Here is a 26,717-nt window from a genome sequence, read left to right as displayed (position 1 = left end):
TGGAGACTGTCCTGCAAAAAAAGATAAAATTTAGGCCACTGATGCCCAAAACAGGGGAATGGTAAAATTATGTATCATACCTGATAATTTTCTTTCCATTAATCATAGCTGATCAATCCATAGACTGGTGGGTTGTGTCCATCTACCAGCAGGTGGAGATAGAGAGTAATCCTTTTGCCTCCCTATATGTGGTCATGTGCTGCCGGAAACTCCTCAGTATGTCGATATCCAAGCTCCATCCGCAGGACTCAGCACTTAGAGAATTACACCCACGAAGGGACACTCTGTCCAGCTCACCACCGCCAAAACGGGGGAGGGGAATTAACCCAGCTCATCCCCACACAAGTGGGGGAGGGGAATCCGTCCAGCTCATCCCCGCGGAGCGGGGGAGGGACACCACACCCGCCGATGCGGGGGGATCTGGCTTATCCTGCAACCGCAACCGCGGGAGGAGCTGACTGACCCTAACACCGCCGAAGCGGGAGGGGTACAAAACTGCCCTACTGCCGCACGAAGCGGGAGGGAGCGCCGGCAGAATTTAAGTCTCAATCCAGCCCCGTAAAACGGAGGGGAGAGGAATGCAGCAGCTCACTGTAACACAAATTCGTCTCAACTCTTGAAGAATTCATTGAAAAACTTGAACACGAAGTCCTCCTGAACAGGAACTGAAGACTAAACTTGAACCTGAAATGCAACCAGAATATAAACAGTACAGATATCTGGGAGGGGCTATGGATTGATCAGCTATGATTAATGGAAAGAAAATTATCAGGTATGATACATAATTTTACCTTCCATATCATCATGCTGATCAATCCATAGACTGGTGGGATGTACCGAAGCAGTACTCACCCAGGGCGGGACATTGAAATCCCTGACCTCAACACTGAAGCTCCGGTTTTGATATTGGCATTGAAGGAAGTGAAACTAGGAAATCAAGTACGCTAGCGTTTAACTATAGAAAAGGTGATTACGACAAAATGAGAAAAATGGTGAAAAAAAGACTGAAAGGAGCAGCTCGCAGAGTAAAAAACTTGCATCAGGCGTGGATGCTGTTTAAAAACACCATCCTGGAGGTTCAGGACAAATATATTCCACGTATTAGAAAAAAGGGAAAAAAGACTAAACGTCAGCCGGCGTGGCTAAACAGTAAGATAAAGGAAATCATTAGAGCCAAAAAACAATCCTTCAGAAAGTGGAGAAGAGAACCAACTGAAAGTAACAGGATAGATCATAAGGAATGCCAAGCCAAATGCAAAGCGGAGATAAGGAGGGCAAAAAAGGACTTTGAGAAGAAATTAGCGTTGGAAGCAAAAATACATAGTAAAAAGTTTTTTAGATACATTAAAAGCAGGAAACCGGCCAAAGAGTCGGTTGGGCCGCTGGACGAAAATGGTGTTAAAGGGGCGATCAAGGAGGACAAAGCCGTAGCGGAGAAATTAAATGAATTCTTTGCTTCGGTCTTCACCGAGGAGGATTTGGGGGGGACACCGGTGCCGGAAAGAATATTTGAAGCGGGGGAGTCGGAGAAACTAAACAAATTCTCTGTAACCTTGGAGGATGTAATGGGTCAGTTCAGCAAGCTGAAGAGTAGTAAATCACCGGGACCTGATGGTATTCATCCCAGAGTATTAATAGAACTAAAAAATGAACTTGCGGAGCTACTGTTAGAAATATGCAATCTGTCCCTAAAATCGAGTGTAGTACCGGAAGACTGGACGGTAGCCAATGTTACTCCGATTTTTAAGAAGGGTTCCAGAGGAGATCCGGGAAATTATAGACCGGTGAGTCTGACGTCGGTGCCGGGCAAGATGGTGGAGGCTATTATTAAGAATAAAATTGCAGAGCATATACAAAAACATGGACTGATGAGACAAAGTCAGCACGGATTTAGTGAAGGGAAGTCTTGCCTCACCAATCTAATGCATTTTTTTGAGGGGGTAAGCAAACATGTGGACAATGGGGAGCCGGTTGATATTGTATATCTGGATTTTCAGAAGGCGTTTGACAAAGTGCCACACGAAAGACTCCTGAAGAAATTGCAGAGTCATGGAATCGGAGGTAGGGTATTATTATGGATTAAGAACTGGTTGAAAGATAGGAAGCAGAGAGTAGGATTGCGTGGCCAGTATTCTCAGTGGAGGAGGGTAGTTAGTGGGGTCCCGCAGGGGTCTGTGCTGGGTCCGTTGCTTTTTAATGTATTTATAAATGACCTAGAGATGGGAATAACTAGTGAGGTAATTAAATTCGCCGATGACACAAAATTATTCAGGGTCGTCAAGTCGCAGGAGGAATGTGAACGATTACAGGAGGACCTTGCGAGACTGGGAGAATGGGCGTGCAAGTGGCAGATGAAGTTCAATGTTGACAAGTGCAAAGTGATGCATGTGGGTAAGAGGAACCCGAATTATAGCTACGTCTTGCAAGGTTCCGCGTTAGGAGTTACGGATCAAGAAAGGGATCTGGGTGTCGTCGTCGATGATACGCTGAAACCTTCTGCTCAGTGTGCTGCTGCGGCTAGGAAAGCGAATAGAATGTTGGGTGTTATTAGGAAGGGTATGGAGTCCAGGTGTGCGGATGTTATAATGCCGTTGTATCGCTCCATGGTGCGACCGCACCTGGAGTATTGTGTTCAGTACTGGTCTCCGTATCTCAAAAAAGATATAGTAGAATTGGAAAAGGTACAGCGAAGGGCGACGAAAATGATAGTGGGGATGGGACGACTTTCCTATGAAGAGAGGCTGAGAAGGCTAGGGCTTTTCAGCTTGGAGAAGAGACGGCTGAGGGGAGATATGATAGAAGTGTATAAAATAATGAGTGGAATGGATCGGGTGGATGTGAAGCGACTGTTCACGCTATCCAAAAATACTAGGACTAGAGGGCATGAGTTGAAGCTACAGTGTGGTAAATTTAAAACGAATCGGAGAAAATTTTTCTTCACCCAACGTGTAATTAGACTCTGGAATTCGTTGCCGGAGAACGTGGTACGGGCGGTTAGCTTGACGGAGTTTAAAAAGGGGTTAGATAGATTCCTAAAGGACAAGTCCATAGACCGCTATTAAATGGACTTGGAAAAATTCCGCATTTTTAGGTATAACTTGTCTGGAATGTTTTTACGTTTGGGGAGCGTGCCAGGTGCCCTTGACCTGGATTGGCCACTGTCGGTGACAGGATGCTGGGCTAGATGGACCTTTGGTCTTTCCCAGTATGGCACTACTTATGTACTAAACCGGGCCTCCGCCCGAGCAGCCACAGTCAAGCGGTAATGCCTGGAGAAGGGATGGGCCGAAGCCCAAGTTGCCGCCTTGCAAATCTCTTCCAAGGAGACGGACCCGGCCTCTGCCATCGAGGCCGCCTGAGCTCTAGTGGAGTGAGCCTTCAGCTGGATAGGCGGCACCTTCCCCGCAGCCATATAAGCCGCTGCAATGGCTTCCTTGACCCATCTTGCCACTGTAGGCTTAGCAGCCTGCAGACCCTTACGAGGACCTGCAAACAGGACAAACAGATGATCCGATTTCCGGAAATCATTGGTCACTTCCAAGTATCTGATGATGACACGTCTCACATCCAGATATTTGAGAGCAGAGTATTCCTCTGGGTAGTCCTCCCTCCGAAAGGAAGGGAGACAGAGCTGCTGATTCACATGGAAGCGAGAAACAATCTTGGGCAGGAAGGAAGGCACTGTGCGAATAGTCACTCCTGCCTCAGTGAACTGCAGAAAAGGCTCTCTACATGAGAAAGCCTGGAGCTCGGAAACTCTTCTGGCTGAAGTGATAGCCACCAAAAAGACTGCTTTCAACGTCAGGTCTTTCAGAGATGCCCTCGACAAGGGTTCAAAAGGCGGCTTCTGCAATGCTCTTAGCACCAGGTTGAGACTCCATGCAGGCACCACTGAGTGCAGAGGAGGGCGCAGGTGATTAACTCCCTTGAGAAAGCGCACCACATCTGGCTGCGAAGCCAGGGAAACACCCTTCAGGCGGCCCCTGAAGCAAGTCAGAGCCGCTACCTGGACTTTAAGGGAACTGAGCGACAGGCCTTTCTCCAGACCTTCTTGCAGGAACGCCAACACTGAAGAAATTGGAGCAGTGAAGGGAGAAAGTGAGCCTGCTTCACACCACGCTGCAAAGGTACGCCAAACCCTGGCGTAAGCAGTAGAAGTAGAGCGCTTCCTCGCTCTCAGCATAGTGGCGATGACCTTGTCTGAGAAGCCCTTCTTTCTCAGACGCTGCCGCTCAATAGCCAGGCCGTAAGACCAAATGGGGAGGGATCCTACATCACCACGGGACCCTGAAGTAACAGGCCCTGCTCCACTGGCAGCCGCAGAGGATCGTCGACTGACAGCCTGATCAAGTCCGCATACCAGGGACGTCTGGGCCAGTCCGGACCCACCAGGATTATCCGGCCCGGATGCTTTGCCACCCGGTCTAGCACCCTGCCCAACATGGACCAGGGCGGGAACACATAAAGAAGCTCTTGGGTCGGCCACTGTTGGAGAAGAGCATCTACTCCCAGGGATCGAGAGTCCCGTCCTCTGCTGAAAAAGCGCGGCACTTGGCAATTGGCCGATGACGCCATCAGATCTAGGCTCGGCTGGCCCCAGCGCTTCGTGATGTCCAAGAACGCCTGAGCAGATAGCTGCCACTCTCCGGGCTCCAAGGTATGGCGACTGAGAAAGTCCGCCTTGACATTCATGACTCCGGCAATGTGGGCCGCTGACAGCTGTTCCAGGTTCGCTTCCGCCCACTGGCATAGATTCATGGCCTCCTTGGCTAGAGGGGCGCTCTTGGTACTTCCCTGGCGGTTGACATAGGCCACAGCCGTGGCATTGTCCGACAGGACCCGTACTGGCTTCAACGCCAGTACCGGGATGAACTCCAAAAGTGCCAACCGAATGGCTCTGAGTTCCAGGAGGTTGATAGACCACTTTGCCTCTGCAGGAGACCAGAGCCCCTGCGCTGTCCTTCCCAAGCAGTGGGCTCCCCAGCCCGACAAAGAGGCGTCCGTCGTAACGACAATCCACTCCGGGGTCACCAGAGGCATTCCTGCAGACAACTTGTTTGTCTGCATCCACCAGCTCAGCGCCTTGCGCACTGCTGGGTCCAAGGGAAGGCGCACAGCATAATCCTCCGACATCGGAGTCCAGCGCTGCAGCAGAGAGTGTTGTAGTGGTCTCATATGAGCCCTGGCCCAGGGCACTACTTCCATCGTGGCCGTCATAGAGCCCAACAGCTGCACATAGTCCCAAGCCCGAAGAGGAGAGGCTACTAGGAACTGGTCCACCTGAGCCTGAAGCTTGACAATCCGATTGTCTGGCAGGAACACTCTGCCCACTTGGGTGTCGTATCGAACTCCCAGATACTCCAGGGACTGAGTCGGGCGCAGCTGGCTCTTCTCCCAGTTGATGATCCACCCCAGGGAGCTCAAAAGAGCAACCACCCGGTCCACATCTTTGCCGCACTCTGCATAAGAGGGGGCTCGGATCAACCAGTCGTCCAGATAAGGATGGACTTGTACTCCTTCCTTTCGCAGGAAGGCCGCGATGACCACCATTACTTTGGAGAAGGTCCGCGGAGCAGTAGCCAACCCGAAAGGGAGAGCTCTGAACTGGAAGTGTCGGCCCAGGACTGCAAAACGCAGAAAGCGTTGATGAGGAGGCCAGATGGGAATATGCAGGTATGCTTCCTTGATGTCCAAGGAAGCCAAGAACTCTCCTGCCTTCACTGCCGCTATAACAGAGCGGAGAGTCTCCATGCGAAAGTGCCGCACTTTCAAGGCCCGATTGACCCCTTTGAGGTCGAGGATAGGCCGGACAGAACCTCCTTTCTTTGGTACCACAAAGTAAATGGAGTAACGTCCCTTGCCAGTCTGATTTTCTGGCACCGGAACGACCGCACCCAGGCGGATCAGGTTGTCCAAGGTCTGCTGCACTGCCACAGCTTTGACCGGAGACTTGCAGGGAGAGAGTACAAACCCGTCTCTTAAGGGTCGGCAGAACTCTAACTTGTAGCCGTCTCTGATGACTTCCAGCACCCAAGCGTCTGAAGTTACTTTGGTCCACTCGCCCAGAAACGAGGACAGGCGTCCTCCAATCTGCACTGGGCCATGGACCAGGACCCCGTCATTGGGTACGAGACCCTGGGGGAGGACCGGAGGGCGTACCTCCGGGACGGCGGTCTCTGCGAAAGGAATGCTGCTTGGGGGAGAAGTTCCTTTTGAAGGAAGAGGGGGCAGAGGAGCCCGACTTGCCCGGGCGGTACCGACGGGCTTCTTGAAACCGTCCTCTGGAGATACCGGGGCGAGCACTGGCCCGAGCCCTGACCTCCGGTAACCTCTTGCCCTTAGACGTGCCGAGATCGGTCACGATTTTATCCAGCTCGACCCCAAAGAGCAGCTTGCCTTTAAAAGGCAACTTAGCCAGGCGGGACTTAGAGGCGTGGTCCGCAGACCAATGTTTCAGTCAAAGCCAGCGCCGCGCAGAGACTGTCTGAGCCATGCCTTTAGCCGAGGCTCTCAAGACATCATACAGTAAGTCTGCCAAATAAGCCAAGCCCGATTCCAGGGCCGGCCAGTCAGCCCTCAAGGAAGGATCCGAGGGGGAAGCCCGCTGCACCATCGTCAGGCACGCCCTGGCCACATAGGAGCCGCAAACTGAGGCCTGCAAACTTAAGGCAGCCGCCTCGAAGGACGACCTTAAAGCCGCTTCCAATCTTCTGTCTTGGGCGTCCTTTAGGGCCGTGCCACCTTCCACCGGCAACGCCGTCTTCTTAGTCACCGCAGTGATTAAAGAATCCACGGTAGGCCAAAGAAAGGCCTCACGTTCACTTTCAGGCAAAGGATAGAGGCGGGACATAGCCCTAGCCACTTTGAGGCTCGCTTCCGGGACATCCCATTGAGCCGAAATTAAGGTGTGCATGGCATCATGCACGTGGAAGGTTCTAGGCGGGCGCTTCGTCCCCAGCATAATGGGGACTGAGGGCTGAGGGAGAGACAGGGGCTGAGGGAGAGACGTCCTCTGGCGAGGAAATCTTCAAAATGCTCATGGCCTGCAGTAACAGGTTGGGCAAATCCTCCGAGCGAAAGATCCGCGCTGCAGAGGGGTCATCCGCTCCATCCGAGCGGGAATCCGTCTCCTCCAAGGAATCCCCAAAGGACCGTTGGGAGAACTCAGATACGCTGCCCTCATCTACATCAGAGGAAACAGCGTCCTCTAAGGCCTTGGAATCCACCCGAGGGCGTTTACTTCCGGGGGCCTCAACCCCGTTATCGGACAAGGGAGAAGGGGCAGCGTAGGAAAGCTTGATGCAGCAGCAAAATAAACTCGGGGGAGAAACCCCCCAGACTGTGTATTTCAGCAGCCTGGGCCACAGCCCTAGACGCACCCTCAACCGGCGCTCGCCAGAGCGGGGGAGCAACATGCTGCGCATCCAAGATGGCGTCCGGCGCGACACTCCGCGAAGGAGCCGCGCGGGAAGAACGGCGCTTAACTTTAGCCGCTTTTTTGCCGTCGCCCAAATCAAGGGCGGCCATGGCATGAACGTCTCCCAGCTCAAGGGCGGCCGAAGAAGAAGCCGTCCGAGCAGAGTGGCCGGCCAAGATGGCGGAGGCGAGCAGCGGGGGATGGGCGTTTATGGCGGGAAAAAACGCCGCGCCGGAGGAAGACCCGGGACACCGACCGGCCTCCAAACTGACACCCAACAAGGGCGAATCAGACTTTAAAACCCCCGCATCCCCGCTAGAAGCGCACACGCGGTCCGGGGAGCGATTCTTCGCGCCCTCGCCCTCCGACGCCATAGGCCACGTGGAGATCAATCGGGGAACCCCCTGCCCGCTATAAAAAGGTAAAAATTACCTGCTTCTCGCTCCGAGCTGTAACGACCTGGTGTCCCAGTGAGTATGCTGCAATAAACGTTTAAATAAAGGTCGAAATAAACGCCTTTAAGGACGTTCAAAAAATTTTTTTTTTTTTTAACGGAGCCAGCGGGAGGGGGGAGAAAAGGAGGAACCTGGCGCCACCAGGTTTGCACTTGCTCAAGAAGAGCCCTCAACCCCAGGCACTCAACAAAACCTAAAAATTAGGCTTGGAGGCCTAGCCAGAGCTGCTGCTGTGTGTGACCACCACCTGCTGAGATAGAGAACATACTGAGGAGTTTCCGGCAGCACATGACCACATATAGGGAGGCAAAAGGATTGCTCTCTATCTCCACCTGCTGGTAGATGGACACAACCCACCAGTCTATGGATTGATCAGCATGATGATATGGAAAGCTCTGTTTACATCAAATCTCAAACACCTTCCAAACCCTTGCTGACGTAGTACATTTTCTGGCCTGCAACAGACTGGTCATCATTGCTTCTGTACAACCCTTTTGCCTCAGACATGCCTTCTCAAGAGCTAGGTCACAAGACAAAAGGGAGATGGGACATCCATGATGATTGGACCTTGCTAAATACCTCTCTTCTGTGGCAACTTCAGACTCTCTCCTGTTTGTAAGTGAACCAAATTCATCTAGCAGATGCCTTGGCCAATTGGGCATCACACTAAAGTCATCCATCCTGGATAAAATGCCACCTTTTTTAGTATTTGACCCACAAAGTCCAAGGAAGAAATATCTACAACACTTATGCTGAGGGTCAGTGTTGTAGTAGAGCAGCCAACCATGCTTCTCTTCAATTTTTCCATTGAATGAAAAAAATAGCAGAACCTTGGTTTTTGGGCCAGCTGCCATTACATCTGTCACTGGGACTCCCCAGCACTCTGTGGTCTTAGTGAAAATTTTTTTCAACAACTCCTATTCTTGTGGGTCCAGCATATGCCTGCTCAGAAAGTCTGTTTGAATATTCTGAGTCCCACTGTGTCCCCAAGAACACACACACGTGTCTCTCTGTCCAACAAAACAGAATGATGGTCCTCAATCACCGCCACTGAGCTCTTCATTCCCCCTGAGAATTGAAATAAACCATTGCTGTGGCATTGTCAGAAAATACACCCACTGCCTTGAAAAACAGACGTGGCGGCATATTTTCAAAGCACTTTGGGAGGCTAAGTTCCATAGGTTTCTATGGAACTTTGGGAGGCTAAGTGCTTTGAAAATGAGCCTCAAAGTGGTAAAAGAGAAAACACCATAACAACTACTCATAAAGGTGTCAGTCCCGAGTGATTACTCTGAATTGCGTAGAGAGAGAGAGAGAGAGAGAGAAGATCCTCAAATACAAAGAAATGCAGTCCGAGAACCAAAACTTTTGGCAGAAAAAAAACTGAAATATTTCCCATGTTTTGGGGGGGCCACAGGCTTGACCAAAACAATTTGGAAGCACACCTGGATAGGTGCCTATACACGTTACATCCTACAAACTCCAGAGGGACGTTCTCTTTGGCACATTGCAAGTTCCATAGCGAATGTTAGCAGTGTATTTGTGAGACTGAGATCGTACTTTACTTACCCTGGCTTAGAAGTGAGGTTCATTCCTGTCATGGCATGTGAAAAACTAACCCATTTCTCACAGAAATAGATCAGCGAATGCGCCGGAGACCGGTGCTGAAGAAGACGTCACCTGAAGAGTTACTTAGAGAAGTTGTTTTCCTACAAAGCTATTCAATTACGGGAAATGCTATTCATCTCCACAAAGACATCTGGTGCATATTGTTTATTTCACAAATCTTTGTAAATCATGGTTGATATGACTTTTGATCTTTCTTAAATTTTATTTGTAAACCACTTTGGGTCTAATTTACTGGGGGAAAAGGTGGTATAGAAAAGCTGGGTGGATCTAAATTCAAGTTTATTTAAATTTGCTATCCCACCCTACAGCAACCTTCAGGGTGGTTTACAATCTAAAGCTATAAAAGTGGAAGTAACATAACTTAGGACGAGACAAAAGAGGGCAGATTAGCAGAACTACAATTGTGATAGTAAAGAGTGGGGGTTAAAACATCAGGGAAGCTCTAACCTGGGCAACCCAGAGCTACAGCCCTCAAAGGAGGAGTGATTTACTGATAAATTTTGCCACTGAGGATTGCAATCTCAAAACCTAAAACCAATCTTAACAAGCCAGGAATAGCATTCCGTAATTGTGGGCCCTGCACCTTGTGTTCAATCACTAGTTCAGACTCTTTCAGGCCTTCCTCAACCAAGACAGTCAAATTTTGTAAGACTGATGTTGAGGTGCCTACTTTGACAGAAGAAAGCACTGTAGAGAAGTTTCCCAAGTCCGGACCTGGAGTACTACTTGCCAGTCAGGTTTTCAGAATATCCACAATGAATATGCATGAAAGAGTACTGGGACAAACCGAAGGTCCATCAAGCCCAGCATCCTGTTTCCCCACCTCACTCAATATCAAGGGGTCCTTTCCTTCTGGGAACCCCATAAATCCCTGGAGCGCTAGTGCTCCTAACATACCCCTCCCCCCAAAAAAAAAATTATAGTCAAAATGTAAGTAGTGAAATCCCCTCATAGTCCCCACCCAAAAATAAAGACAGAGGTCTGATCTGAACCACTTTGGCTCACCCCTCCATGAACCTCAGGTCAGGCAGTGCCACTTTGAAACATGGAGATGCCAGGACAGGAGCAGCTAGGGATCCCTCTGGCTTCTTATGGACTTCAGCCTGGCGAGGAGAGTTGGGGTCCAGGGGTCTGGGTCAGGAACTTACCTGTATTCTGGGGGAGGCCTTCGCGCTGTGATTGGCTCAGAGACTTCCAGGTCTCGCAGCTGAGTGAAGCACAGCCAAAAAGGACGCTTTTATTATTCCGGGGTTGAATGATGTCCAAAAAACAGCTTGCAGCATCGGAGCCTGTTTGATTTTTATTAATAAAGCTTCACTTTAAAAAAAAAAAAAAAAGTACATTTTGGGCGGCCTCCTCCTCCTCCTCCCCCCCCCCCCCCCCCCCCCTCCCCGCAATAATAAAAACAACTTTTTTGGCTGTGCTTAACTCAGCTGAGAGACCTAGAAATAAGGGAGGGACATCCAAGCAAGTAGAGTTGTAGCCGCACCGGTCTTGTAATCCAGAGGTGGAGGGTTCAAATCCCACTAATAGCTTTGTTTAAAAAAAAAAAAAAAAAAGGACGAGCACTCGGATTTTTTTTTCCACTTTTTTAAGTTATATGAAGTCTTTATTGAACATTTATCAAAACAGCATCGGAGCCTGTTTGACTTTTTTTTTTTAATATATAGTGAAGAACGTCCATAAAGGACGCTCCTGCCCCCCCCCCCTCCCGATTTTTTTTTTTACATTTTAATAATTTTTCCAATCCCGCGCAGCCACAATGAGAGGTACAGACCTCTCGTTAGATTTTCCAGCGTTAAGGCAATCGGAAAAGGTTAGTGCATCTCATTACAATACGGTTTCTACACAATTTGCTCATCTGCATTCCGTTTTCGTTAGCTGCTACCATCGTCGGAAAAAAGTGTTTAGTGCATGCCAGGGCTTACTACTTGCTCGTTAAGGGCTTGTTAAGTTTAGTGCATCTGGCCCTCAGTGGAGTGGAACAGGTAGATGTGAATTGCTTGTTTACGCTTTCCAAAAATACTAGGACTAGAGGGCATGCAATGAAGCTACTAAGTAGTAAATGTAAAACTAAATGGAAAATTAAACTCTGGAATTCATTGCCAGATAATGTGGGAAAAGCAGTTAGCTTAGCAGGGTTTAAAAAAGGTTTGGATAATTTCCTAAAAGAAAAGTCTATAAGCCATTAATAAGATGAACTTGGGAAAATTCACTGCATATTCTATGATATTGCCGGGTACTTGTAACCTAGATTACCACTGTTGGAAACAGGATACTAGGCTTGATGGACCTTTGGTCTGTCCTAGTATGGAAATGCTTATGTTTTTAACAGTGCAACATGCATTACCGGAATTAACTTCCTAGAATTTATGTCTTTAGTCATCGTTTGATGTATTTGTACTATCATACACCTAACAGATGGGGTTACTGAAGACAAATGGATAGAAAGGTTTGCTGTTATATTTGGCTTGATATTTATTGTACTGTTTTATGTTGATTATTTTACATATGGTCCTTGTTACCCACTTAGCTATAAGTGGAATATAAAAATAAACCAACCAACCTACTCCTGGATTCCATAAATAACATCCAAAGTTGTATGTGCCCAATTTGTGCACACAATTTAATTGAGTAATGAGCCAATTAGTACCAATAATTGAGTGCTATTAATTATTGGCATTAACAATCTGGATATGAACGCCTCTTGCCAAGCGTTAGTCTATAAAGACGTGCACGCAAATAATTTAGTGCGGAACTGAAAAGGAGGCATCGGTGGGTCGGGGCGTTTATTAAACATGTGAGCAGTATTATAGAATTCGAAGGATCTGTGTCTAATGGACACATGAGGGTTTACACACGGTTTCAGCTGCTATCAATCTTCGTGCCCAGCAGTACATGCTATTCTATAAATGGTGCTCAACTCCAAGTGTCATGTATAGAATAGCGCTTCTACATACAATTTTTGGCACCCAAATTTGGGCACCACTTACTGAATCTAGTCCAAAATGTTTGCAGGGGTCTTAAAAATAGAATTAGGGAGTCTGCAAGTCTAATCTGCAACATGGCTTTACCAAAGGAAAATCCTGCCAAACGAATCTTATTGACCTTTTTGACTGGGTGACCAAAGAGCTAGATGAGGGACGTGTGCTAGATGTAATCTACTTGGATTTCGGCAAAGCCTTTGATACGGTCCCCCACAGAAGACTCATGAATAAGCTGAAAGGGTTGAACTTAGGACCGAAAGTGGTGAACTGGATAAGAAACTGGTTGACCGACAGGTGGCAGAGGGTGGTGGTAAATGGAATCCGCTCGGAGAAAGGAAGGTGAGCAGTGGAATTCCTCAGGGGTCGGTGCTGGGGCCTATTCTGTTTAATATATTTGTGGGAGATATTGCTGAAGGGTTGGAAGGAAAGGTGTGCCTTTTTGCAGATGACACGAAAATAGTCAATAGAGTGGATACCCTGGAGGGAGTAGAAACGATGAGAAGGGATCTCCGAACGTTAGAAGAATGGTCGAGGGTCTGGCAGTTAAAGTTTAATCAATACATTATACCTGGGGTATCTTGTTCTCTCCTGGTTTCATGTATTCAAAACTGCTTATCACAATTAGAAACTCTTGAATAATTTTTTTTCTCTTTTTTATATTCTGTAATAGCACTATATGTGCACTTTATTTACACTACTATGAGGCATATTTTCAAAGCACTTTGGGAAGCTAAGTTCCATAGGTTTCTAAGGAACTTTGGGAGGCTAAGTGCTTTGAAAATGAGCTTGTATGTGATACTATTGTCAAAAGCTATCTTTAAGTAGCTTAATATTAAATTGTACAGTGCTCAGTTGTGCATTTTATCAATCACTCCGAATGATTGGTTATATAATATGATCATCCATATGTCACTGCACTGTGTCCCTCCCTACCTCCAGTTTCTGACACAAAAGTCTCTTTTTTTGGCTTGCTAATACTTGTTAGGAAAACCACAGAGTACTTATCTGGAGATGGTATACTGGGCCACCATTTTCAAGATCGTGACATAATCCGTTTTCCGGAGTGAATGAAAGACGTGATAATGTGCTCATGCTCTCCTAAAATAATTCTTCTAGACACCAAAGGTCATATTCTCTTCTCCTTGTAGGTTTTCCCAAAACGGGAGCTGGGCAGACTTCTACGGTCTATGCCCTGATTGTAACTGAATAGATAGGGATGGGCTGGAGTGTAAATTTTAAGGGGCTTCAACGTTAGCTTCAGAACTTAGTACAAGAACAGTGCTGGGCAGACTTCTACGGTCTGTGCCCTGAGAAAGGCAAGGACAAATCAAACTCGGGTATAAAGTATCACATACCATGTAAAATGAGTTTATCTTGTTGGGCAGACTGGATGGACCGTACAGGTCTTTATCTGCCGTCATTTACTATGTTACTATGTTAATCACATGGATAATTAAATATCCATGATGCAACCTGGGGATAAACTGATGCAGCAAGTAAGGGCATCTGAGAGGGGTGGTACAGTCATGATATGAATTTTTTCAGCAGAGTGACCGAGAATGAATTCAGGGATGTAAGTGTGGGAAATGGCTGCAGGATATAGTACAGTACCGAGCTCAGGGGCGTAGCCAGACAACAGATTTTGGGTGGGCCTAGGCAAGAATTGGGTGGGCACCAAGTGTTCTCCCACCCCCCCAAAAAAAATCTCAGCTGGTGGGAAAACGCTTCTTTCTATCTTGGCAGCAGGAATGCACTGAAAACTGAGAATGAGCAGGTGCCGGTGTTGTGGAGAGTAGTGTTTTCGTTACCATCAGGGGGAAATCTTCAGCTGGCGGAGCTTGGGATTCCCACCAGTTACCACTAAACAAGTGCTACTGTTGGGTGGGCCTGAGCCATAAATGGGTGGGCCCTGGCCCACCCAAGCCCACCTGTGGCTACGCCACTGACCGAGCTGACATTCTGTCTGCAGTACAAACCCTTTGATCTCTATAGAAAACAAGAAAGATAACACTTTATAGTTGCAACGTCAGAGACTGAAATAGAAATATAATGCTAGGTATTATACACCCAAACTGATGGAATCAAGCCAGTAGAAGCATCACCAAGTTAAGACACACGAGCAGGAAATTCATCTAATAGAAACTCTTAACTTAGAACAAGTTTCCATGCAGAAGCACCATAAGTACAAGAACATGGCATATTGTTTGTGGTCATACAACAGGATTATTTCCCATGAAGCAACTATGCGAAACAGGGTTGCCCTGTCGGGAACTATTGCATTTGACTGGTGAAGCTTGGGAAGGTAAGCTTTTTGCTCTTTTGATTTCTATTGCACTTCCATAGCTTTTTTTTGTGAGTATGATTCCTGTTACAAGCTGGCAGTTTGACACTTTGTTTGACTTAAATATTTCAGTGGAGTTTTTTTCTAGACATGTGATGGCAGTAAAGCTCTTCACATGGTTTGTGAGCTCGGGGTGCCTCTGAGGTCTTTTTTTCTCCACTTTGTAGTAGTTATGGTGCTTCTACGATGTTTCTATACAGAAACTTGTTCTAAGTTAAGAGCTTGTACAATGGAAATTAGGCCACCTCACATCAAACACACAGCATAAAGCCACAGCAGATGAGTTAATAGATATGAAAACTATAAAACCTACATTTATAAATCAAACCTTTTACATAACAAATATTCCCTCTGTGAGCTGAGAACGTATATTTTACAGCGTGAAAGATAACTCACTGTCTACCTCTCAGCTTCTATGAGTGACCTTTAGGGGCTTACAGGTGACTGACAGAAAGACCATCATTCCTCTACAATCTGCATCTAGCCTAGGCGAGAGGCCGAGGTTACACAGGACTCACTTTGCTGCTAGGATTTTATGATCCACGTCGTCCAGGGAGGAGCTATGAGCCACATGAAAGGTTCCAAACAAGGTGTTTCTCTTCTTCTTTATTTTTTCAGCCTGGAGAACGTAAAGAAAATAAAACGTATAAACACATGGGAGGAATGGATCCCATTCCCTTTTGTATTTGCTTTCTGTGAGCCCTTCCTCATCAACATGGAACAAAAACATTTGTTAAGCAATTCTGCTTTCTCCCCTTCACTTCTCACAATGACACTTTTGCACGTCTTCCTCTCAGATACGTTAACGCACATTTTGTTTGATGTTCACAGAGGAAGGGCTGGGAGTAGAATCGCAGAAAGTGGGCACAAATAGGAGTGGAAGTGAAGTAGATCTCAAATGATTTTTGGAAGGCTGTTTGTGAGGAACAAGCTTAACTAAAAGCAGATGGGAGTAACTAGTGAGGTAATTAAATTTGCTGATGACACAAAGTTATTCAAAGTTGTTAAATCGCAAGAAGATTGTGAAAAATTGCAAGAGGACCTTATGAGACTGGGTATCCAAATGGCACATGACGTTTAATCTGAGCAAGTGCAAAGTGATGCATGTGGGAAAGAGGAACCCGAACTATAATTACGTGATGCAAGGTTCCACGTTAGGAGTCACCAACCAGGAAAGAGATCTAGGTGTCATCGTTGATATGTCGAAACGCTCTGCTCAGTGTGCGGTGGTGGCAGCTAAGAAAGCAAACAGAAGAAACAATGTGACAAGGCGAAGGCCATGGCCAGAAGGACGCTAGGCTGCATAGAGAAAGGAATAACCAGCAGAAGAAAGGAGGTGTTGATGCCCCTCTACAAGTCGTTGGTGAGGCCCCACTTGGAGTATTGTGTTCAGTTTTGGAGGCCTTATCTTGCCATAAAAAGACTGGAAGCGGTGCAAAGAAAAGCTACAATAATGGTATGGGATTTGTGTTGCAAACCGTACAAGGAGAGATTTTCCAACCTGAACATGTATACCTTGGAGGAAAGGAGAAACAGGGGTGACATGATACAGACATTCAAATATTTCAAAGGTATTAATCCGCAAATGAACCTTTTTCAGAGATGGGAAGGCAGTAGACCTAGAGGACATGAATTGAGGTTGAAGGGGGGGCAGACTCAGAAGTAATGTCAGGAAGTATTTTTTCACGGAAAGGGTGGTAGATACGTGGAATGCCCTCCCGCAGGAACCCAAACTACAGATATGTGATGCAAGGTTCCACATTAGGAGTCAACGCCCAGAAAAGGATCTAGGTGTCATCACTGACAACACCATGTACAATGGCTGTCACAAAAGCAGAGTGTTAGTAATTATTAGGCAAGGAATGGAGAATACAAGACTATCACAATGTCTCTGTATTACTCCATAGTACTACTATACCTTAAATATTGTGTGCAATTCTGGTCACCACATTTCAAAAAGGATACAAAGAAGGGTGACCAAAGAGGATAGAATGATTCCAGCATGAGGAAAGGCTAAAGAGGTTAGGTCTCTTCAGCTTGGAGAAGTGACATCTGAGGAGAGATATAATAGAAGCCTATCGAATCATAATTGAAATGGAATGGTAAACATGAATTGGTTTCTTACTCGTTCAAAAAATACAAAGATTAAAAAACAAACATTTAAAATACTAAGTACTGCATTTAAAACAGAGCAAATATTTGTTCACTCAACACAAAATTAAGCTCTGGAATTCATCGCTCAAGTATGTTGCTAAAGCTGTTAGTGTTAACTGGGTTTAAAAGAGGTTTGGAAAGTTCCTGGAGGAAAATTCCATAAACCATATTAAGGTGGAGTTGGACAAGCAGAATGAAACCTGCGACCTGGATTGGCCACCACTGGAAACAGGATACTGGCCTTGATGGACCTTTGGTCTGACACAGTATGGTGATTTATTTATTACATTTGTACCCCGCACTTTCCCACACACAGCAGGTTCAATGCGGCTTACATAGTAAATAGAATTACAAAGTTCTTGTAAGGAGAAATATTACAGACTATAGTAAAGGCCTTAAGAATATATGAATTGAATACGGAGGTGCAACAAAGAAAGTATAAGTAAAAGAAACAGGAATTGGGGGGGGGGTATGGTGTAGGGAAGAAGGTAAAGAAGGACTAGGGGATAAGCATGAAGGACAATTGGGAGATATGGTCTAAGATATAATCGTCATCAGAACAGGAGTCATGTGGGTGGGCTTATAGGGTTGGGTAAGCTTGCTTGAAGAGAGAGGTTTTCAACATTTTTCTGAAGGGTAGATAGTCATTCATAGCTCGGATGGATCTTGGTAAAGCGTTCCAAAGCTGGCTGCCTAAGAAGGAGAAGCTGGACGCACGGGAGGTTTTATATTTAATTCCTTTGCAATTGGGAAGATGTAAGTTGAGGTAAGAAGGTGAAGACATTGATCTGTGATGCTTATGTACCTATTGCTTCCTACTTAATTAGGCAGGAAGGAGTAATTAAAGAGTGTGTGTGCATTTTCACAGAATGTTGGAATTCAATTTTCAGTAATAGGCTTTAGATCTGATGTTAACGATAGAGAAAATAAAACAGATGAATACCACCATTATCTATGGTATTGCTCCGCACTTCTTCCCATTATCATTCATCAAGCAGTCCTACAAAGACCCCCAGCTTATGCATCACATAGTGGTGTAAAAACAATATGGGGGGGGGGGGGGGCGTGACAAACACTGAAGAAGAATTTGTTTTATTCCCATGTTGTGGGCAAACAGTACTTCTAAATCATTAGCATCTTAATAGCCTAACATCTGATGAGGAAGAACTGATTGAAAAGTAGTTCATGGAGCTGGGGAGGATGTCCTACAGATTTCTACCTCAGATATACCACAGGGGAGTGGAAGGCTCTCTCCTGGAGCAGAGGTGGTGATTTGGGATACAATAGTGCCCGGGGATGTACCTGAGGGGATAAAGGTTTTTAGAAATGGGAAGAGCATAGTGATTGCGGGTCATGAAAGCAGAATCTGTTATTGATATCCTGAATGATGAGAAAATTACCAAAAACATAACGTGAAAACATGTTTTTGAGATATGAGTGATTACTATAAAGGGTATATTTATCCCTAGATGGAACTGAACTGACAGCAGCAAATTAAACACAAAAAAGCAAACTTTGATTCCTCATGAGATAGTTCATCTAGTGAACATGGGATTATTTCTTCAGGGAATTATTTTTTGGCAGAAGAAAAAGAGAAAAATCTGGTGTCAGTGATCCGAGATTCCTACAATACAACAGCGCTCTCGTCCATTTACTTAGTCACAAGAGAATCAGAGCAGTGGCTGTGAATTTATGCAGCTGACCTTTAACCACTACAGAAGAATCTGTTTTAACGGCGGATGTATTTGTTTCAATTTAGAGTGGATTTTGAACATTTCATATTGACTTTACACATGAAGTATGTGATTCAATTGCAGTGGAGGTGTAGCCTAGTGGTTAGTGCAGCGGACTTCGGTCCTGGGAAACTGGGATCGATTCCTGCTGCAGCTCCTTGTGACTCTGGGCAAAGTCACTTAACCCTCCATCGCCCCAGATAAAATGCTTTGGATGTGGTTGCAAATCATCTTAAGTCTCGTCTAAATCCCTGGACCTGGCCATGCTTACTTTTAAAAATTTGGTCTTTGAAATATATTTCTCTTTTAGGAAAAGAAAATATTCCCTTCAGATCAAATAAGACAAAAAATAAAAACACTGAGCAAAGATATATCTTTTGTCATTAATAAGGCAGAAAAGGGCAACACTGTAGTTGTTCAAGACAGAAAAAAATTACATAACTGAAACCACTTGACAACTACAAGACAAGATTGAACTTGTTATAAATTGATGTCTGATCTATAACTTTTCTGTACTGAAGAGCTTAAGCATTACAAATGCAGCATTAAAATCTGTTTTCTTTTGATGAAGACAGAACATTCTTTTAGGAATGTAAAACATTAAAGCATCCCAGTTCGTTAACATTACAAAAAGTTCACAAGACTGATACAACCTCTGTGATACTCTATTGATTCATCAAAAGATTCTTTGTTGAAACCCTTAATGTTGTCCATTCCCTCTTATATTCACGAGGACCGCCAGGGTCGCTTTACTCATACTACCCCTCTCCTCAAGTCGCTTCACTGGCTCCCTATCCGTTTTCGTATCCTGTTCAAACTTCTTCTACTAACCTATAAATGTACTCACTCTGCTGCTCCCCAGTATCTCTCCACACTCGTCCTTCCCTACATCCCTTCCCGTGCACTCCGCTCCATGGATAAATCCTTCTTATCTGTTCCCTTCTCCACTACTGCCAACTCCAGACTTTGCGCCTTCTGTTTCGCTGCACCCTACGCCTGGAATAAACTTCCTGAGCCCCTACGTCTTGCCCCATCCTTGGCCACCTTTAAATCTAGACTGAAAGCCCACCTCTTTAACATTGCTTTTGACTCATAACCACTTGTAACCACTCGCCTCCACCTACCCTCCTCTCTTCCTTCCCGTTCACATTAATTGATTTGATTTGCTTACTTTATTTATTTTTTGTCTATTAGATTGTAAGCTCTTTGAGCAGGGACTGTCTTTCTTCTATGTTTGTGCAGCGCTGTGTATGCCTTGTAGTGCTATAGAAATGCTAAATAGTAGTAGTAGTAGTCTCTTGTAATCAGAGGTGATATTGTGATGTCATAATGCCTCAGGCCACCAATAAGAGCCAACCTCATCAGTGATGTCACAATGGCTTGATTGTCCTATACTTGGCTCACTTTTATTATATAGCTCTTTGAGCAGGGACTGTCTTTCTTCTATGTTTGTGCAGCGCTGCGTACGCCTTGTAGCGCTATAGAAATGCTAAATAGTAGTAGTAGTAGTCTCTTGTAATCAGAGGTGATATTGTGATGTCATAATGCCTCAGGCCACCAATAAGAGCCAACCTCATCAGTGATGTCACAATGGCTTGATTGTCCTATACTTGGCTCACTTTTATTATATAGCTCTTTGAGCAGGGACTGTCTTTCTTCTATGTTTGTGCAGCGCTGCGTACGCCTTGTAGCGCTATAGAAATGCTAAATAGTAGTAGTAGTAGTCTCTTGTAATCAGAGGTGATATTGTGATGTCATAATGCCTCAGGCCACCAATAAGAGCCAACCTCATCAGTGATGTCACAATGGCTTGATTGTCCTATACTTGGCTCACTTTTATTACATAGCTCTTTGAGCAGGGACTGTCTTTCTTCTATGTTTGTGCAGCGCTGCGTACACCTTGTAGCGCTATAGAAATGCTAAATAGTAGTATGTGGTGGGTGGTGGTGGGTCAGTTCAGCAGGCTGAAGAGTAGTAAATCACCGGGACCTGATGGTATTCATCCCGGAGTATTAATAGAGCTGAAAAATGAACTTGCGGAGCTACTGTTAGAAATATGCAATCTGTCCCTAAAATCGAATGTAATACCGGAGGACTGGAGGGTAGCCAATGTTACTCCGATTTTTGGGAAAGGTTCCAGAGGAGATCCGGGAAATTATAGACCGGTGAGTCTGACGTCGGTGCCGGGCAAGATGGTGGAGGCTATTGTTAAGAATAAAATTGCAGAGCATATGCAAAAACATGGACTGATGAGACAAAGTCAGCACGGATTTAGTGAAGGGAAGTCTTGCCTCACCAATCTAATGCATTTTTTTGAGGGGGTAAGCAAACATGTGGACAATGGGGAGCCGGTTGATATTGTATATCTGGATTTTCAGAAGGCGTTTGACAAAGTGCCGCACGAAAGACTCCTGAAGAAATTGCAGAGTCATGGAATCGGAGGTAGGGTATTATTATGGATTAAGAACTGGTTGAAAGATAGGAAGCAGAGAGTAGGATTGCGTGGCCAGTATTCTCAGTGGAGGAGGGTAGTTAGTGGGGTCCCGCAGGGGTCTGTGCTGGGTCCGTTGCTTTTTAATGTATTTATAAATGACCTAGAGATGGGAATAACTAGTGAGGTAATTAAATTCGCCGATGACACAAAATTATTCAGGGTCGTCAAGTCGCAGGAGGAATGTGAACGATTACAGGAGGACCTTGCGAGACTGGGAGAATGGGCGTGCAAGTGGCAGATGAAGTTCAATGTTGACAAGTGCAAAGTGATGCATGTGGGTAAGAGGAACCCGAATTATAGCTACGTCTTGCAAGGTTCCGCGTTAGGAGTTACGGATCAAGAAAGGGATCTGGGTGTCGTCGTCGATGATACGCTGAAACCTTCTGCTCAGTGTGCTGCTGCGGCTAGGAAAGCGAATAGAATGTTGGGTGTTATTAAGAAGGGTATGGAGTCCAGGTGTGCGGATGTTATAATGCCGTTGTATCGCTCCATGGTGCGACCGCACCTGGAGTATTGTGTTCAGTACTGGTCTCCGTATCTCAAAAAAGATATAGTAGAATTGGAAAAGGTACAGCGAAGGGCGACGAAAATGATAGTGGGGATGGGACGACTTTCCTATGAAGAGAGGCTGAGAAGGCTAGGGCTTTTCAGCTTGGAGAAGAGACGGCTGAGGGGAGATATGATAGAAGTGTATAAAATAATGAGTGGAATGGATCGGGTGGATGTGAAGCGACTGTTCACGCTATCCAAAAATACTAGGACTAGAGGGCATGAGTTGAAGCTACAGTGTGGTAAATTTAAAACGAATCGGAGAAATTTTTCTTCACCCAACGTGTAATTAGACTCTGGAATTCATTGCCGGAGAACGTGGTACGGGCGGTTAGCTTGACGGAGTTTAAAAAGGGGTTAGATAGATTCCTAAAGGACAAGTCCATAGACCGCTATTAAATGGACTGGAAAAATTCCTCATTTTTAGGTATAACTTGTCTGGAATGTTTTTACGTTTGGGGAGCGTGCCAGGTGCCCTTGACCTGGATTGGCCACTGTCGGTGACAGGATGCTGGGCTAGATGGACCTTTGGTCTTTCCCAGTATGGCACTACTTATGTACTTATGTACTTATGTAGTAGTAACCAGAGCTAATGTTGTGATGTCATAATGCCTCAGTCCACCAATAAGAGCCAACCTCATCAGTGATGTCACAATGGCTTGATTGTCCTATACTTGGCTCACTTTTATTACATAGCTCTTTGAGCAGGGACTGTCTTTCTTCTATGTTTGTGCAGCGCTGCGTACGCCTTGTAGCGCTATAGAAATGCTAAATAGTAGTAGTAGTAGACACCACTCTTTGTTTGAAAATAGTATTGGAACTGGCCATCAGGTTACTAACAGGTTACTAACAGGTCATGTTCAAAATTATCAATCTCTGGATTTTATCACAGAAGCTTTAGAAGGCTGACACCTCATACTTCGGCTAAACTAGTTTTAAAACAAAACCTTTTCTCTTTTTTAGCAGTAACAGTATCTGCAAAATATGACGACAGCTTAAGGAAACAATTTCCCGATTAATAGGGTCTTTGTACTGTGAATTAGTTCAGTTTCAGTAAACTTATCATTTTATTTATTTATCAGATAATAACCAGAAGAAATGCAATTCCGGACCTGTTCAAGGCCCCATCTAGCCAAGAACTTGGCAATTAGGAGCTACACAGACAAAGTATAGAAAGACTGTGAGCCGAGTGCTCAATACATCAGACCCTCCCAGGTTCTAGCAGCTATAGGTTAGCAATTTTCTGTTGTCCTTCATAACCCTCATCTCCCACTTAGTTATGGCCTCTGCAACTTTCTCTGGCAAGGAGTTTCAGCAAAATTCTAGCAGCAGGGAGCAAAAAACTGACAAACACAGAGGGTGGATATGAGAGTACGAAAGGAGTAGGAAGTGCCACACAGTCGTACCCCTTCTTTGGCAACCAAAAGCTGTTTCTCAGCATTCTGCTTCTTAACGTTGTAATACTGAACTTCTACTTCATGGGTTAGCTGCAACCATTTCTGCAAGGCCTCAGGAGCAGACCAGTTACTGTGGGATTCTAGTTCTTTCTCTGCATTCTTCAGTGCCATGCGGACCTGCAATAACAGTGAAAGAGGAAGTGTTACCGGACACAAGACATACTGATTCAGTGGAACTGTAATAGCTCTGACAGGGAAAGTTTTAGCAGAGACATGAGCCCTGACAGAATGGACCTGCAGAGTGAATTGGAATTCTGTAATTAATCTTCACTTTGGTTAGGGTTAAGTTAGTCCTGCAAGGGGGGTCAAACAAATCGTTATGCTGGTAGGTGCCTTCTAAGCTTAGGGATAGGCCTGTGAAGTAGCATGGTCTTCCAAGTGGAGGAGTGGCCTAGTGGTTAGGGTGGTGGACTTTGGTCCTGGGGAACTAAGGAACTGAGTTCGATTCCCACTTCAGGCACAGGCAGCTCCTTGTGACTCTGGGCAAGTCACTTAACCCTCCATTGCCCCAGGTACAAATAAGTACCTGTATACAATATGGAAGCCGCATTGAGCCTGCCATGAGTGGGAAAACGCGGGGTACAAATGTAACAAAAAAAAAAAAATCTTAGTATCCATTAAAATTACATTTAAAGCTGAAGAGTTAGAGAGGTTCCTAAATCCAGGTGCCCATTGGGGTTTGGGTTAGATCTGGGTTTAAGTCTGAGGAGTGTGAGGGATTTCTAAATCTAGGTGTCTATTAGGGTCACATTTAGGCCTGCGGAGTGAAAGGGTTTCTATAAACTGAGTATTCATCTGTACAAGCACCGGCTCCAGAAAGGCACATTTGCAGTGTCTCACCTGCTCCAGCTCCTCCTCAGCATACTTCTGTCGGCTCAACTCGTTTTCGGTGCCTTCACGAAGCTGCCGCAGACGTTGTGCTTCCTGTTTAGCTAGGCTGATCTCACGTTGCAGCTTCTTCTCAAGGTGAACCTTCTCCCCCTCCACTGTGCGATGCTCTTCTTGAGCCTTCTGAAGTCTGAACAGAATGAGGAGCGGAAGAGAAAGAGCAATTTTTAAATGCAGAAGTGTCAGACATCCAGAGCAAGGAGTTCTTTTACACATGGTGCTATTTTAGGGATTTTCTTTCTTAATAACACTATTAGAATTTATATAATTTTGTTAACATGCGTAACACCTTACTCTGTCATGAAAATCTTCCAAGCTACGTTTGAACACAGGAAGGTGAAGGTCACACAACAAACAGTGAAGATGAGGGAAAGGCTGGGGATTAAGTAGTCTAATAGCGCAGTACTCCAACTTCTAGGCTGCACTGCCCACCCTTGTTCTTCAACATCAATACTGCAAATCTATTGTCATTGCTACACGCCACTTTTCCCCCACTCCATGCACCAGAGAACCTCAGCACTACAGCACTATACACAGGATACACCTAGTAAAAAGTGAGAGAAGAACCAGGCATCAAGGGTTTTCGGTGAGCTATGGCTAAAATAAAGGCTTGTCCCCTTTCAGACTCCAGGCAAGGCAATGCAAAAGAACCCTTGATGTTAATTTATCATTTTATAAAGAAAGTTGAATGTTTACTGCTGCCTCATAATAATTGGAGGACTGACATTTTCTGACATCTTTTATTCTGAAAATATTTTTCTCAGTGGTGGATCCTCAGGAGCTTAGCCTAGAATGGGTGGCAGAGCTGGTGGTTGGGAGGCGGGGCTAGTGCTGGGCAGACTTATACGGTCTGTGCCGGGGCTGGTGGTTGGGAGGTGGAACTAGTGCTGGGCAGACTTATATGGTCTGTGCCAGAGCCGGTGGTGGGTGGCAGGGATAGTGCTGGGCAGACTTATACGGTCTGTGCCAGAGCTGGTGGTGGGAGGCGGGGTTGGTGGTTGGGAGGCGGGGATAGGGCTGGCCAGACTTATACGGTCTGTGCCGGGGCTGGTGGTTGGGCGGCGGGGATAGTGCTGGGCAGACTTATACGGTCTGTGCCAGAGTTGGTGGTTGGGAGGCGGGGTTGGTGGTTGGGAGGCGGGGATAGTGCTGGGCAGACTTATATGGTCTGTGCCAGAGCTGGTGGTTGGAAGGCGGGGCTAGTGCTGGGCAGACTTATAGGGTCTGTGCCACAGCTGGTGGTGGGAGGCGGGACTGGTAGTTGGGAGGCGGGGATAGTGCTGGGCAGACTTATAGGGTCTGTGCTAGAGCTGGTGGTTGGGAGGCGGGGTTGGTGGTTGGGAGGCGGGGATAGGGCTGGCCAGACTTATACGGTCTGTGCCCTGAAGAGGACAGTACAAATAAAAAAGTAGCACATATGAATTTATCTTCTTGGGCAGACTGGATGGACTGTGCAGGTCTTTTTCTGCCGTCATCTACTATGTTACTATGTGGAGTTAGCTACCTGTTGTATTTTCTGTTAGTGAACGAAAAGGAAGAAACTTCAAAATAAAAAAAATAAATCACCAATATAGGAGGATTCTGTTCAGTGTGATGCCTGTAATGCATGCAAGTAATATCTGTTCAGTGGATGAACTGACTCTGCTCAAACCATAAGAAGGAAAGCTGAGTTGGGACATTATTGAAAAAGGAGAAAGCTGGAATCCTCTCGGCCACAAGAGGTCACTGTGGTAGAAGCTTATAATGTGGAAGTTGTTCATCTGGGATGGCTCTTGATTATCTAACAGTGACACACTTTCATGGTCTAAGAATCAATACTATAGACCCCAGACTTATCCAAGTTGCCATGCTAGTCAGCTGTATTTGCAGATATAAAAGGTTAACCGATAAGCTTTAGGTGATACATTTGCATTAGTGCTGGAGGGGGGGGGGGGTGAGTTATGAGAGAGAGACTGCATCAAGGCTGAAGGTTATACAAGAGAGAATGACTGCATGAAGGCTGTGGAGGGGGAGTCAGTTAGAGAGAGAGTCTGAGACTGGGTGAAGGCTGAGGAGGGGGGATATATGAGAGAGATAAGGACCCGTGCAATAATGACTGTCAGTGCTGCAGAATCTGTTTGGTGTTTAGAATCCAACTCCACCCCCCTAGACCCATTTTTGTTCTGTTCCAGGCTGCACTCAGTTAGTTGTTTATGGTTTCGTGTCAATCTCTGTTATGTCCTCGCCGTTGCGAGGCCCAATTGACCAATGTTCATTGTTTTGAGTGAGCCTAGTTGCTAGGGATACCCCACATGTGAGAACAAGCACTTGCTTGTCCTCAGAGAAAGCGAAGATACTTACCTGTAGCAGGTATTCTCCGAGGACAACAGGCTGATTGTTCTCACAAACCCACCCACCTCCCCTTTAGAGTTGTTTATTATTTGCTTTTTGATTAAACTGAGCGCTCGCGTGACGGGCAGGAAGTTGTCCACAGTTCGTGCGCCAGAGGGTTCTGGCGGGCTTTTTTAGTTTTTTTTGCTTGCGGGGTTGCCGATTCCCGGGCCGACGCAGGCGTCAACCCACATGTGGGAACAATCAGCCTGCTGTCCTCGGAGAATACCTGCTACAGGTATG

The 26,717-nt window shown here is 45.9% G+C and overlaps 1 protein-coding gene across 6 annotated transcripts in view; it reads right to left on the bottom strand.

Moving 5' to 3' along the window:
• STIM1 (stromal interaction molecule 1) overlaps window positions 1-26,717 on the bottom strand; it is a 296,537-nt gene that overhangs the window by 56,013 nt on the left and 213,807 nt on the right. For all 6 annotated transcript variants that reach the window (XM_030199835.1, XM_030199832.1, XM_030199836.1 and 3 more), the window contains exons 8-10: window positions 24,057-24,234; window positions 23,166-23,333; window positions 15,348-15,448 (exon numbers count right to left, since the gene is read on the bottom strand). In XM_030199835.1, the coding sequence (XP_030055695.1) occupies window positions 15,348-15,448; window positions 23,166-23,333; window positions 24,057-24,234 (447 nt within the window). The remainder of the gene's footprint in view (window positions 1-15,347; window positions 15,449-23,165; window positions 23,334-24,056; window positions 24,235-26,717) is intronic.

Source organism: Microcaecilia unicolor, chromosome 4 (genome assembly GCF_901765095.1).
Source record: "Microcaecilia unicolor chromosome 4, aMicUni1.1, whole genome shotgun sequence".
Taxonomy (NCBI): domain Eukaryota; kingdom Metazoa; phylum Chordata; class Amphibia; order Gymnophiona; family Siphonopidae; genus Microcaecilia; species Microcaecilia unicolor.
This window is presented reverse-complemented; position numbering and strand designations above follow the sequence as displayed.